Raw genomic sequence first — 15,103 nt, 5'->3', positions numbered from 1 at the left:
ATTATTTGACTAAAATTTTCCCCAGACAACAGGTAGGCAGAGGACATGGTTTCCGGGGTTTGGGGTGGGGGGCAAGGACCATAGGGTTGTATTCCGTTTTAACGTTTGATTACAATAAGTCCTATGCTCTTCTTCATATTGCGGCTAGAAAAAAAAAAAATACCAGCCAATATTTCAAATTATGACTATCCGGTCCTACTCCCCATCAGGTAGCAATTTATATTTTCAAAACAGAAAAGGGTATTTAGAAAGTTGTCTTCAGCAAACAGAAACTAAAGGAATCCACTAATTGAATCCTGTAAAAGAATTTATTCTGTGCCTACGATTTTTTTTTTTCGATGAAGAAATGCTTCTATTTCATACAGAACTTTGCAAGGTAAACCGCAAGTCCTGTTTGCAGCTGGGTCTCTAAAGGTCGAAAGAAAGTGGGTTCTCTGTTTCTCCGCACTCTTGCACGTCTCTCTCGCGGTCTCTTTCAGGTCACCCGAAGCCTGCCGTACTGCAAAAAAAAAAAAAAAAAACAGTGCAAAGTGGGGCAGCCCAGGCTCACTTTGCCTATCAGCAAAAACTTTTTGAATCCATCGGAGGCGACAAACCACACAAAACTCCCGTCCCAGCTGCTTCGAACCTCAAGGCAGAGAAGTGACCGCAGCTCCGCCGCCTGTCTCCCTCATCCGCTCTGCGCACCTGGACGCGGGCGGCGTGAGAGCCCCGGCCGTGACGTCACCACACCTGGCAGCAGCCCCAGCGCGGCGGTGAGTCGGAACTCACGGGGGCGGGGCAGGGCGGCCTGGGGATTCTCGCGAGATTTTCCTCCTCCCGGCCCTGCTCCCGGCACCTTCCCGGCCTCTGTCCCGGTCTCCACCTCACTCTTTGGCGTCGCGTTCGAGGACGGCGGGCGCCGACGGAGCTGCCAGGGGCGGGCTCCGGGGCTGGGCTGGCGCTCTGCGTTGTAGCCGACGGCCAGGACGAACCAGCAGGTCCCGCCCCGTGGCAGGAGCGACCGGGGGTGGGAAAACCGCCGGCTGGGCGGGCGGGGGAGGGCCCTCCGACCGCCACGAGTGAGGAGCCGCAGCCGCCGCCTGTTCCTTGCGGGCCGTGGGGACCGGACTGGCCGGGGAGCGCCGCGGGCGGATGGAGGCTCCTCCTTGTCCTGCCTGAGCTCAGCCGGGCTAGAGCCGAGGGGAGGGCCCGCCTCCTGCCGCCGGAGCGGCCGCGCGAGCAGCGGGAGGAGGAGGAGCAGCGGGCGCCGGGCTGCTCCCCGCCGGAGCCCCCAGCATGGGTAAGGGACTCGAGTGCGCTCCTCGCCATCCGTTCCGACCTTCCGGATTCGGGGAGGCGGCTCCCTTTCTCGATTTCGGCTGGGAGGGTTCGGGGGTGGGGGTGGGCGTCGGTCCCTGCGCTGCCAGACGGCCCGCTCCCTGTGTCCCCTTCTCGCTCTGCCTTCCACCTGGCTCATCTCGCGGAGGAGCTGGTTGCGGGGCCCCAGGGTGCTTTTCCCGGCTCGTACTTTTCTCGCCACCTCTTTTCCTGGTGTCGGGAAAGGTGAGGGGATGGGCGGGGGCGGTCCGATCACTTCGCCCCCAGCCCAGCTCCACTCAGCACCGAACTTCCCTCCTTACCCAGCTCCTTTGGTCCCAGATCCTGGTGGGATGGGGGAAGGATGATCGAAAAACTTGACCGCGTAGCACTTTCAACTTCTCTATCTTCTGCGAACCTTTTTAGAGATTGGCCTTTTAAAGCACTTTTTTGGTTTGTTAGAAAAGGCATTCCCCCCCACCCCAAGCCTGAAACTTTCAAGGGGTATCTCAAGGGCAGGAAAGCTTGAGTATTTGCTCCGTTTCTACCCAGGCAAGTGTGTTGGTACTTAAATGTTAAATCTCTTCCTGAGAACTGGATTGGAGTTTAGTAGGATTCTGCGTTGAACCCTTTGAGAAGCAGTTTCCTGTTTGGAGTTAGACTTCCTCGCTAGAAGGCGAGAAAAGTACAAGGCCTTATATGTTATTTACAGTGTGCTTTAAAGTTTTGTTTGGAGCTAGAGAAGGGATGTGTTGCAGTCTGGTTTGAAAGGGAGTTTTGTTGGGTAGTGTAACAATTATTTTGATAACAAAAGTTCGATGTGGGCTAGGCGCTATCTCCGCAATCCTTTGAAAATGAAATAGTTTAAAAGAGAACTTTTTAAAAAATCAAGCTGTGTCACCATAAGGCATATGCATGCTCTGTCCCAGCGTTGGTTCTGTAGTGAGAAGGACTCTCTCACTTTTTGCAGTTCAGGAAGGAGTTGGTACTGCTTCATCTCAACAAACTATTAACTGAAATTAATAATTCATGAGACTAACAAATGATTTAGAAGCAGGACAAACACAGGACTGCTGATGTGGCACCTACTGCCCACACATTGTCTTGTGGGAAATGCTTTAAGCATAGTGTTTATAGACAGTTGCAGTAGCTCTTCTGTGTTTTCCTAGACTTTATACTTTTATAATCTGTCTCCCTTTTGCTTTCAGGTAACTTTTGTGCACAAAGTGCTCTTAAACTTAGAAACAGTAAAACCTTTGTTACTTGGGACTTTCCAGTGAATTTCTAATTGATTAGTTGAGCTTACTGGGTAATTAAGAGTTTATCCTTTAAGCTTCAAATTATAAAACCACTTTGAGTGCAGATCATACTAAAATTAAATGTGTAATTCTTTTCTGTTTTAAATAGGATGCGAGTATAATTAAATCTTTTCATGACCTACGGTCATCATTTGTGACCTTCAGTTACTGTGGTTTGTTGAGGATCTATCTGTTGGATTGTATACAGGACTCCTGATCAGATTTCTTTGCATTTTGTAGTTAGTAAGTATTTTTCGTGCTTTGCTGTTGGATGTGCTTATTACTGTGATCAGTGTCCCCCTTCACCATCTCATCACCAGTTTTTCTACACCATTTTTTTCCTACGGAAATCAAATTTGTAATTCTGCGAAGGGAAAAAATGAGTTGACCCTTATTTAGTGTGTGAGATCTTTTGAGAATAGTGAGTGTCTGTCCTTGCACATTGGAGTGTCTATTTTGGTTGTCCAGAGGCCTTCACTCAGTGACTTTTCTGTGTTCTGCTTAGATGAGTTCTGCCATATTATCTTAGTACAGTGTGATGTTTGCGTACTCAACTGGACTGTCCAGAATGTATTTTAAAGTTTGGTTACTTGGGGGCATGTGCAGTTAATTTTTGAAAGGTGTTTGTCAGATATTGTCAGATGAATGTATACTTTAAATTTATTGGTCATATATTCATAATGAAACTATCAAAATCATTTAAGGAGTTTTTTCTTTAATGTAAGTCTAAGGTGCTTGATTTTGCTGTCATAAGTCTTAATTTCTTATGGCTTAAGATGACAGCTTAAGGGATTCCCTGTTGGTCCAGTGGTTAGGGATCTGAGCCTCACTTGCCAAGGGCCCTGGTTCAGTCCCTGGTCAGGAAATAAAAATCCCACAAGCCCTGCAGCATGGCCAGGAAAAAAAAAAAAAGATAGCTTAAAATATTTACATGGTATTTTATCTAATTTATCACGAAATGAAAAATCTGTAATTTCTTCACTTTGAAGTAACTTGGACACCTGTTAAGTGATGGTTCTTGACATTTAGGTGGTACAGCTAGAGTTAAAAGCATGGGCTCTGAACTGGGACAGTTTAAAGTCAAATCCTGGCTCTTCTGTCTACGAGCTGTTGTGACTGAGCTTTAGTTTCTTAATCTATAAATGGGCTAAAACTATCAACCTCAGGTTATTAGGAGGATTGAATGAGTTAATACTTGTAAAATGCTTAGAACAGTGCCAGTGTTGGTTGCTGTGATTTTCATTTTCAAATAATGAAATAAAATAAATGAATAAAATAAAAAATTTCAAATAAGTTTTCCCAATTTTTGCACCAACTTGAAAAAAATAATGCTCAATGTTTGACCTTTTTTGAAGCATATTATTATCTTTAAAGATCAGTGGGATGAAATGATTTTGTACCAATGCAGAAATAGGTAACCTTCAACATTCAGTATATACTGCGAGAAAGTCCAGTGTTGGTAGTAAGGTTAGTAGAGTAGGGAAAACTAAGTGGGATGAGTGCTCATAGACACTTACTTGAATTTTATCTTAAACTTAAGCAGTTTTTAGTTTCTGCATTTGGTTAAATGTGGACGAAAGCTTATAAGGAAATTTGAGGCATTCTGTGGGAAAGAATTTGGGGAGAGTGTTAGTGAGATGGAAAGACAGTACTTATATTTCTGATTGGAAAAGTACAGATCTGCATTTTGGAGTGGAATAAGACAGAAAGCAATTGGCACAAAGTGTTACTATATGTAACTTCTTATTTTTGAAAAAATAAGTGGATTTTAAGGACGTGATATTTCTTAATTTTAAATAAATTTATGAACTTTTCACGTATGACATATAACAAGTCAATATGTTTAAATTATGAGGCAGTTAATGGACAAAAATACACAGTTGGTTTAGAGATAGTATGTGCATTTCTATAATACAGTGATGTATTTCTTTGGCTCAGTGTTTGAAGAAAATCTTGATTCACCCAGATAAGTAAGGGCAACTAGAAATTGCCTGCTAGTAGCTCACCTTTTAATTTCAGGATTTACTTCAATTAAACTAATCCAGAACATGAAAGTGGAATATTACGGAATTTTGTTTCAAAGTTGAATCCTAGTAAATAATCAGTTGTATTCTTTAATTAGTAAGTACTTGTAACCAGATTTGTCTTAAGTGCTTCAAATTTGGATAGATGTAATTCCATAAAAGCACATTTAGGATGAAAATACACATTGATAATATATTATATTTTTCCATTAAAAACCAGCTTGAAGTTTGCCATGTATCTCTCTAAATGAGGGGTTGGACAAGTAAGATGATCTCTTACTAAATAAGATGATCTAAATTTTAGGACATTTAAGATAAAGATAAAACGTGAAGTGCTTTTGGTTCATTCCATGTTGTCAATCGAAAATACCTTCAAATTTTTATTTGTAAGTAATCCAGTCTGTGATTTTTTTTTTTCCCTCCTCTTCTGTGTCTTGGAATATCCTCTATGAGATACCTTTTAAGTATGATACCATTTTTAGTGTGTTTAAAAGTGGTGTCATGTTAAGAGGTTGAAGAGAGGCAAAGAGAGGTGAAGAGTCTTGATTTGGGTGGGAGCAGGACGGCTACAGAAGCTGTAAACTGCTGCAAGTTGGGAAAGATCTAACAGCTTTTGGAGTTTGTGTTCAGGAAAGAAAGGAGATAAAACCTAATATGATGTGATTGAAATTTAGGTAAATTGGTAATCATTATGATGGATCTGTGACTTCGTTAACTGTAAAATTTGATACCCAACTATTAGGCAGGTTTACCTTAAGCGGAATTAGTTCTTTCTCAATGGAGAGGCCAGAACACTGGCCTGGGAAATCTGGATGAAGGTCCATGTATGCCTGTAGTTAGCCTCTCAGCACGGGGGATACAGTGTAGCAAAAGCCAGTGCACAGACAAGTGGAGGTGGCTGGCTTGGCATGGTGGTGAGCAGCGGGCAGCCTGGAGAGGTTCAGACTGGTATCTTGGAAAAGGGAGGAAATGGGTTTTAGCAGTAGGCTTTAGAGAGCTAGCACGGGAGAAACAAAACCAGTCAAGGTCCAGATTTCTTATGAGAGATACAAGATAAGGTATTTGTTCCTGGGAACAAAAGTGAGCTTGGTTATTGGATTGTTTAGGATGAGCCAGGCAGTAATATTGACAAGGTAACTGAACTCTTAAACTGTTGATCTTACTTATTTTCTGCTTGGCACTGCATCAGTAGCTGAATCTGTGTGTGTTACAAGTTGTCCTGGGTAACTGGGATGAAAGGAGATTTTCTGTCTCAGTGCTTGAGGATATTTCTTGCCCACAGTTTAGCACTTCCTCTGTTTACTTGGTCTCAGGGATTTGATACATCTGCTCTTTTTTTTGGCTGCTTTTTTCACCCGTTCCTCTCCTTTCTCACCCAAGACAAAGCAGATTACAAAATTTAAGCATACCCTTCTGTTTGAGAAACAAGTGCACAGTGCTTAACAGTTTTAAGTAGTTTTAGCTGCCAATATAATAATAAATAATAGAGTAAGCAATAAGAAACTTGAAAGTACTACTAATTGTTTATTCTTGAACAATTTCACTGAAGTGGTATTAGGTTGGTTATTAGAACGACCTTTCTTGGTTTTGTTTTTTAGTAGGGTATATCTGCCCTTTTCAGCCCTCCCTCATACTCCCCCACTCCATATTATCCACAGCTTTCTTTTAGGTTTGCTTATACTGGATAGATGCTCAGACTAGTTGACAGTCTTTTATCACTACTAGTAAGCACATAGAATTCCCTTCATAATCCTGCTAGGGCTTCTCTGACCCAAGACTGTGCTATACTTTCATTTTTCAGTTATAATCACTTGGTTTTAGCCCCAGGTGAGTTAGGTATTTTCTTTCTAGGTCTAAATGTTTCTTCTTTTGGACTAAATGACATTACGTCTTTTCTGTTTCTTGGGTTTTGTTTGATAGTTTCTGAAGACCTCAGTTGCCTGAATGTTCTATTCTTTGATTCTTTTATTTCAACTGAGAGCATGTTTACTGGTTGTTTGTATTTAAAGGAGCTTTTACTCTTATGAGTAACTCTACTGTTTAAGTATTCATTATTCTAAAATGATATCTAGCTTAAAATGTTGATCTAATGTCAGATGTGGCAGTTTTATGGACTCTTTCCTGGAATCTAGTTATACTACCTCATTCCTTTCCATTGCCTCCGGTAGACTTGTGTTTTTAATCTTTAAAATTTTGTTTACTTATTCCACTTGCCTTCATGATCACATTTTATTTCTCAACTAAGTTTCAAAGCAGAGATGACTAACGTAGGATCCTGAATTTCAGTGACTATTTTAGTGTCACGTAGCTCTGGTTCTTTTTGATGATCCAGTGTCCAGGTAATTCTTAGGGAGTGACTGTGACATCTGATCACTAGGAGTTTCCAGTGGAAAAGTACTTTAAGTGTGGTAACAGTAACAGTTAGCACCAACATTAAGAGAAAGGTTCTGTCCCAAGGCCACATTTTGTCAAAGAAAAGAGCTTTCAGTGAGAGATAAATCCAGAAGTATCTGTCTTAATGAGAGGAAGGTGATTAATGGCATGTTCGATGCTAGGAATATTGGGACACATAAACATCTAGTGGTTTACAGCAGTGTTAGAGGTTAGGCATATTATTGAAGTCATTTGGATTAAAAAAATTTCACACAGGAGATTCTGATGTAAATGCTCCCATGTCTCCTTCCCTCCAGTTATTGATGAGTGTCATCAGTGGGTTGGGATAGCTGAGTGTTGTTGATAGGATGAGTGTTATCAGTGGGTTGGGATGGCTGAGTGTTGTGAAAGGAATAAGACTTACCATAATAGGAATAAAACTTAGCTCACAGATCACCAGAAATCCATTTAGAAAGGGAATTTAGTACATTAAGAAAGTATCAGTGTCAGAAATGTCAAAATATAATAGAAGTATAAGGAAAATCAGGATATAGATTCCTGCATTGGAAGGCAAATAGGATTTGTTCATTTCTCCTCATTTGACCAATGACGTCGTGAGTCCTTGACAATAGCCAGGATAATTTTTTCTCTCCTCCTGGTACTGAACCTTTAGAGTGAAGCACACCTTCATTCAAACTGATTTCTTCAAGATCCTTTTACCTGAAGTACTAAAACTGTACTAACCTTAGTGTCTATCAGTGCCCCCGGTACTGAGGAGGTCAGAATTTACTTAACGTCTAGGCTGACTTTGTTAATTATCAGAGTTCTGTTCTTACAGTATATGTATTTATCATGATTGTTAAAATAATCAAATGCCAAGTTGTTTGGTTTATAAGTATCGAATTTCATATATTTGTAGCAGCGTGTAATGATTTTACGAAACATATTTAAAGTTGGTCTTTCAAATGTATGGGCTTCCCTAGTGGCTCAGATGGTAAAGTATCTGCCTGCAATGCAGGAGACCCAGATTCAATCCCTGGGTCGGGAAGATCCCCTTGAGGAGGGCGTGGCAGCCCACTCCAGTATTCTTGGCTGGAGAATTCCATGGGCAGAGGAGCCTGGCAGACTATAGTCCATGGGTTCACAAAGAGTCGGTCACGACTGAGCAACTAACCCACTTTCAAATGTATACTCTTCTGCGTTTTTTTCCTAATTGTTGTTAGACTTAATAGTTAGAATGTGTTTTACTATCAGTTTTTTTTTTTTTTAAATTAGACTTTAATTAAAGCTCCTGCTCTGCTGCAACAGAATGTAGCCTGATGAGTATTGCGCCTTGCTGCTTTGGAGTGTGCATGTGTGTGCACGTGTGCATGTGTTTGAGGTATTTAAGATGAAGACTCCATTTTCTCCTTACCTCTTAATTAGACCATTTTTTATCAAGCACACTTTTTTGAAGCAGTTGAAAAAATTACCTTACATGATGAAAACAAATCTATTGATGAATTTTCAGAATGAATGTCATGGAAATGTAAAGGCTATATTTTAAATTTCTAGGTAACCTCTTTCCCACAAAAATTGCCTAAATTTCTTATATTCTATGCAACCCAACTGAACTTATGATTAGAACCTCACAGCTATGCAACCCAGCTGAACTTACGATTAGAACCTCACAGTTTAAAGCCTAAATAAAAATTCCTATATTATTACTCTCTTTCATATGTAATAATCTTACTTGCCTGGAGCTTATGTATGCCAGAGACCCCATAACTTATTTTATACTATTAAAAAAACTTAATACTCTTAGTAACTCGCAGAAAATTGGGAGCTTGCTGTGTGTTCACCAAGTTTGTGATTCAGTAGTGTTTAATTTGGAGTAATTGGAGTGGATGAGGTCTCACTTTGTTTTTAAAAAACAGTTGACCGTTGGTTTGAACTTCCCAGGTCCGCTTATATGTAGATTTTTTCAGTAGTAAATATCACAGTACTATAGGATCTGCGGTTGGTTGAATTTGTGACTGCAGAACTGCTGGTCCAAAGAGCTGACTAAAAATTATATTTAAATTTTCAACTGTGAGGAAGATTGGCACTCCTAACCCCTATGTTGTTCAGGGGTCAACTGTGAACTCTTTAATCTTTCCTGTATGACTCACTGAGACTCTTAAGTCCCTTTAGTAGGCAATCAGTAATCAAGGATATTAAACATCTTGTCAGGTGGGTCTGCAGCTTGCCTACTCCATGAATGTTACAATGAGGTAACATATTTCTACTAAATAAAGGGGAAATTGCTTATTTTTCAGTTGAGAGATATTTCTTTATGATTCTCCAATTTATCCTGTTAAGTAAATTTAGATATAAAGGCTTAATTTGTTTCAAAAGGTTTGTTTAAAATAACTTGAACAATGTTGTTGAACTATAAAATTATATCATCTTAAATGGGTATTATGAAGCAGCTATACATACATTCTTTGAGGCATACTAAATTGATACATTACATATATAATTAAAATTTTTCCAGTCGCTATGTTAGAAAATACAGGAAAGGTGAAATTAAATGTTTTGGATATTTTTTTTTTCTACATGTTCAATATAAAAGTTATTAATTTGTATACTTTTTTTTTGTCTTTGGAATCTAGTATGTATCACACATTTATCTCAGTTTGAACTAGCCATGATTCAAGTGCTTCATATTACCTGTGGCTAGTGGTTACTGACTAGGTGATGCAGTTTTAGAATGTAAATCTTAAAGGTTTTTGTGAATCTAGTGAGAGTATATGTGAAAACATTTTATAAGTACTATGCAGTTATAAATAGTTATGTAAGGAATTGAACTATTGTAGGGTTTATGTAAATAAACCATTTTTGGCCTTTACCAATTAGTTTTTTATTAGATATTTAATTATTTTTGATTAAATAACAAGTAATATTCTCATGGAAACCCCCTAATGTGGTTTAAAAATGAACAAATTTAAATATTATTACCTAAAAATTGTGAATTAATTTACACATTGTTCATGTATTTGGGTTAATATTTTCTCTCAAAAGACTTACATTTTAACTGTATTACACATTGGTCTTTTACTCATTTATCAGTCAATAATAGGGAATCATAGGATTTATTTTATTTTTTTTGAGGGGGCGAGTTCTATAAAATTTCTCGACAAAAATTTATTGGTATTTTTAAAAATCTGGCTTCAAATGTGCTTAAAATTAATTTCTAGTGTTTTTTCAGAGTTAATAGTGGATGAAAAATCTGAAGAGTATTTAATTGAATTTTCCAACTTATTTGCTTTTTAGATAGATTTTGTAGATTTGTTTTCAGGATTTATTATTTTGGGAGGAGACATCACACGCACATGATGATTTGTTTTGGGCGACTTCTTAATTTTTGTGAGAGGGAAATCCTTTTTTGTTTTTAAACTTTGCTTAAGGTTGTTTTTTTGGGGTCTGTCACCTATTGATCTGATTTAGTAATGTTTGAAGGAATGCAGTGCTATGTAAAAGCTTCTTTATACCACATTTTCTTTTCTTCTCTTTTACTGTGTGGTAAAAGTATATGATACTTTGCATACTTTTCACACTCTATGTGAAATACAGAAAGGAGAGATGGGTTTTGTGTGTGCTATCTTAAGAATGACTGTATTTATTTATCTGCTATAGAAATGCTGATTATCAGTTCTGTGTTTAACAAGCTTGAGGAAGTAAATTATAGAAATTCTAGTATTATGCATATAGCTAAAAGGTTGCAAAATGCCAGACTAAATGAATCACAAGGTGGAATGTAGATTGCCAGGAGAAATATCAACAACCTCAGATATGCAGATGATACCACTCTGATGGTGGAGAGTGAAGAGGAACTAAGAGTCTCTTGATGAGGGGTGAAAGAGGAGAGTGAAAAAGCTGGCTTAAAACTCAGCATTCAGAAAACTAAGATCATGGCATCCAATCCCATCACTTCATGGCAAATAGATGGGGAAACAATGGAAACAGTGACAGACTTTACTTTCTTGGGCTCCAGAATCACTGTGGACAGTGATTGCAGCCATGAATTAAAAGACATTTGCTCCTTGGAAGAAAAGCTAAGACAAACCTAGACAGCATTACTAAGCAGAGACATCATTTTGCTGAGAAATGTCCATATAGTCAAATCTATGGTTTTTCCAGTAGTCATGTACAGATGTGAGAGTTGGACCATAAAGAAGGCTGAATGCTGAGGAATTGATGCTTTTGAATTGTGATGATGAGAAGACTCTTGAGAGTCCCTTGGATAGCAAGGAGATCAAGCCAGTCAATCCTAAAGGAAATGAACGCTGACTATTCATTGGAAGGACTAATGCTGAAGCTCTAGTACTTTGGCCACCTGATGCGAAGAGCTGACTCACTGGATAAAACTCTGATGCTGGGAAAGATTGAGGGCAACAGGGGAAGGGGACGACAGAGGATGAGATGTTGGATGGCATCACTGATTCAAAGGACTTGAGTTTGAACAAACTCCGGGAGATAGTGAAAGACAGAGAAGCCTGTTACGCTGCAGTTCATGATGTCACATAGAGTAGGACAGTAGTTTTTTCATTTCTCCATTTATGGTCAAGATAGTCCTGGAAATAAATTTCTGGTAAAGATGTTTGGTGTATGGTTAAAAAAAAAAAATTAACCCTGAAAATAACTGAAAATACTAAAAATAAATAGGAAATAAGAGTTGGAACCGTTTAAGTATTTTTTATCATACAGCTACTTCTTTGGCAATAAAGCTTATAGGGAAGTATGTTTCTGTTCATTTTTGTGTAACTTTCTATATTCTGACTTTTCTATAATAAAGGTTATTACTGTAATAGTTGCTATAATATAAATAAAGTTAGGTCCTATAATTATATAGGTGTTATAATGTAAATAAGGTTAATTTGACATACCCAGTTAGATGATGCCATTGTGCTATTTATCTGTATTTTATTTATCCAAACCAAAGTAAACATTCCCTAGTGAATGCTTGTACTACTCAAACCTATTTGGAATTTGTGTGAATTGTTACATTATTTCTTCATTAGATGGTATTTCATTATCAAAAAAATATGGAATTATTAGTGCAGAATAGTCACAACTTTTATAGTGTTATTGTCTTCAATATTTTTGTGCATGATCTTTTAAAAAATCAGGGATTTTTAAAAGTTTTAAGCTTAGTTTTCAGATATTTTTGTTTTAAAAATATCAATATTTTTAACTTAAGTGTTTAAAACATATTCCACCAGAACTACCCCCCGCCTCATTTCTTCTTGCAACCAAGTTGTTCTATAAAAAATTTTTTTTGAGGATTAAATTCTTAGAGTGGTTTAGTGTACTTTTTAAATACTTCATTTTCATTCTGGGTTTTCATAGTTGTCTTTTTGGTTCTTACAAATACTTCCAATTATTAGTCTTCCCAGTTTTCAGTTTGTTTGCTTTAGTTTAGACATTTCTTCTTTCTCTATAATTTTGATATTTGCTTCCATTTCCTTCTCTCCTGCCTGTCTCCTTCCTTTAGTTTGAGTGTGTGTGTATGAAGAGTTCTCTTTTACTCAGTTAGAACTGTGGGATATGGTATGAGATGAAAATCTGTATGTAGTGTGTTACCCTTATACAGAATTTTGTGGCGGTTTTGTGTTGACATTTGGGGCCAGAAACTACTTGGTGAGAGGCTATCCTGTGTTTTGATGGGTGCTTAGCAGCATCCCTAACCTCTACCCAGTAGATGCCAGTAGAATTCCCTGAGTTTTAACCACCAAAAATGTCTTCAGACATTCCAAAGTGTCCCCTATGGGGCAGAATTATCTTGGTTGAGAACCATTACCCTAATATAAATTAGTTCTGAATTTATATGTTCTAAATCTAGTTGTCCTGAGAGACACTGACTTGCTGTTTTAGCCCCAAACTTATGTTTTCTGGGGCAAAGCTTGAGGTTAAGACCTCACACGATGGACTTTTTACTGGGGTTGGGGGGATCAGGTTCACATAGACTAATACACAAAGGCTAATTTTTATTGAATGCTTATTTTAGAATCTGTAGATCATGTGGTTTTTCATATTACATCTATTTATATGACAAATTAGATTTTCCAAGATTAAACCTATCCCATAATAGACCTTGCTTAGTTGTAATAGCCAATTATCTAATTACGCATTTGAATTCCCTTTGTTGATATTTTATTTAGAACCATTTCTATTTGAGAGAGTACATTTCTGGGTGCAATCTTTGGTCTGAATAACATTCAAATTATTTCAAATACTGATTATTTTTAAATAATGAAGATTTGTAGACATGCTTTGTGTTCTATAGAAGTTTTGCAAAAGCCTTTAAAACAAGTTTTTTTTTTCTTTAGTAACTTTTTCTGAGGTCATTTTTTAAGACCACTTTCTGATTTTATTCCTGGATTGATCTGTTGATTTCTAAAAATTTCTTGAGTAACTAGTTTTTCTTTAAAATAGAAATTTATCCATTTCATTGAGATTTTTAGGCTTGGAACTTTATAGCATATCCAAGAACAAGCCTAGTTTCGTTAAGTTCTCACATCCTACTGGGCTGCTGAGTCTGACCCAACTCTGCAGCATCTCTTTTTAGAGTGTTGAATTGGCAGATCTCTTTGTGTGTTCTGTAATCTCTTGTGGCTCCGGTTTATTTTTCATTGCTCATCCTGATAGGCTTCTTTGAGGTATTCAATCTTTTGAGATGCTTTGGAAATGGATTGTTGGATGGGTTAACCAGAACAGTGCTAGTGCTGTCTGAGATCACTTGGTGGAATGCACCAGTTAAATATACATATTTTCAATATTAGATGTTAGAAGGGCTGTTCGTATATTGGCAAAAAAAAAAATATACCCAGATATCTAGGATGACTTTATTTTGAAGTTTACTGACTTCAGAAAGATCTGGTTCACTTACCTCTAATAAATGAGATGCTAGTGTTTTTTTTAATATAGTTTGATTATCTGAGAAAAATTAAAAATAGAATGCTACTTTAACATGTATATGACAAACTGATTTTTAATGAATTAAGTTAATTTTACTGGAAAAAACATGGATTGTTGAAAGTTGGACTTTTGAATAAAGGTTTTAAGTGGCTAAAATAGAGGAAAGTCAACTCTGTTATTCTGCAAGATGACAAAAATAAAGAGTAATTTAATGAGGAATTCGTTGTACTGAGAGGCAGGCCTTCTTGGTGTAACATTACGGAGATAAAATTTTTGTCTGACTCTCTTTGCTTTTTCATTTTCTAAAAACATTTCTGTAGTTACCAATCCTTCTTTCACAGCTTGGTTTAGTTTCACTGCCTGTATTATAGAAGGATCCACCTCGTAAAAGAAGTCAAAAGCTGTCTTGAATAATCAGCACCCTTCTGCGAGATTATCTCCTGTCAGTCTGTTTTCTGGCACTGCTATTTCTATGTCATCTTTCTCATTGTCTGCTTTGGAAGCATTGCTGTCAATTCCTGTTGTGTATTGTCTGTTAGCTCTTGAATTTCTGCAAGATTCCTGTCTTGAAACTCTTCATCCTCTACTTATTTTTTTTTTGCCATATCTATACTCTTTCATGGTTTCCTTGACTGGCTCTGTTGTAAATGCTGTTAAGTCATGTACAACATCTGGACATAGTTTTCCCCACTGGGAATCTTTTGTTTCAGGATTGATGGCTTTCATGGCTTTAAACAAAATTACAACAGTGGCATCTTGAGTGGTGTAATCCTTCCAGACCTTCATGATCTCTCTGTCAGGGTCCTCTTCTCTAAGTATTGCCAACCTATTCTGTAGCCTAATGTACTATGAGCCTTAAAGGTCCTTTGACCCCCTGATCTAGAAGCTGAATTAGAGACATTGTGTATGAGGGCAAATAGGTAACTAACGCCTTCATTATTGAACTCATGGGGTCTTTGTTCAATAACAATGGCCAGGGGACATTGTCCAATAACAGAAGAACTTTAAAAAGTAGTTCTTCACTGGCCAAATACTTCCTGACTTAGAGAATATGTCAGTGGAACCAGTCCTTTTTCTGCATTGGATTCTCATCCAGACCTTGTTTTATAACCAAAAGATTGGCAGCTGATGTTTATCTTTTCCCTCAAGGCTCAAGAATTAGTAGCTTTA

General features: G+C 38.0%; 1 protein-coding gene and 1 long non-coding RNA gene across 3 annotated transcripts in view; one reads left to right on the top strand and one right to left on the bottom strand.

Annotated features, from left to right (window-relative positions):
• Window positions 1-289: 289 nt before the first annotated feature.
• LOC120870043 lies at window positions 290-975 on the bottom strand. Its single transcript, XR_005722707.1, has 2 exons — window positions 629-975; window positions 290-499 (listed from the first exon to the last, which is right to left on the bottom strand). It is a non-coding gene; the product is annotated as an uncharacterized LOC120870043 (long non-coding RNA).
• Window positions 814-15,103, top strand: part of LOC120870042 (CD2 associated protein) — an 86,685-nt gene continuing 72,395 nt past the window's right edge. For both annotated transcript variants that reach the window (XM_040249504.1, XM_040249503.1), the window contains exon 1: window positions 814-1,282. In XM_040249504.1, the coding sequence (XP_040105438.1) occupies window positions 1,279-1,282 (4 nt within the window). In that variant the 5' untranslated portion in view covers window positions 814-1,278. The remainder of the gene's footprint in view (window positions 1,283-15,103) is intronic.

This window comes from Oryx dammah, unplaced genomic scaffold (genome assembly GCF_014754425.2).
Source record: "Oryx dammah isolate SB20612 unplaced genomic scaffold, SCBI_Odam_1.1 HiC_scaffold_11, whole genome shotgun sequence".
In the NCBI taxonomy this organism is placed as follows: domain Eukaryota; kingdom Metazoa; phylum Chordata; class Mammalia; order Artiodactyla; family Bovidae; genus Oryx; species Oryx dammah.
The sequence above is the reverse complement of the archived record's forward strand: the minus strand, read 5'-3'. Positions and strand labels throughout refer to the sequence as shown.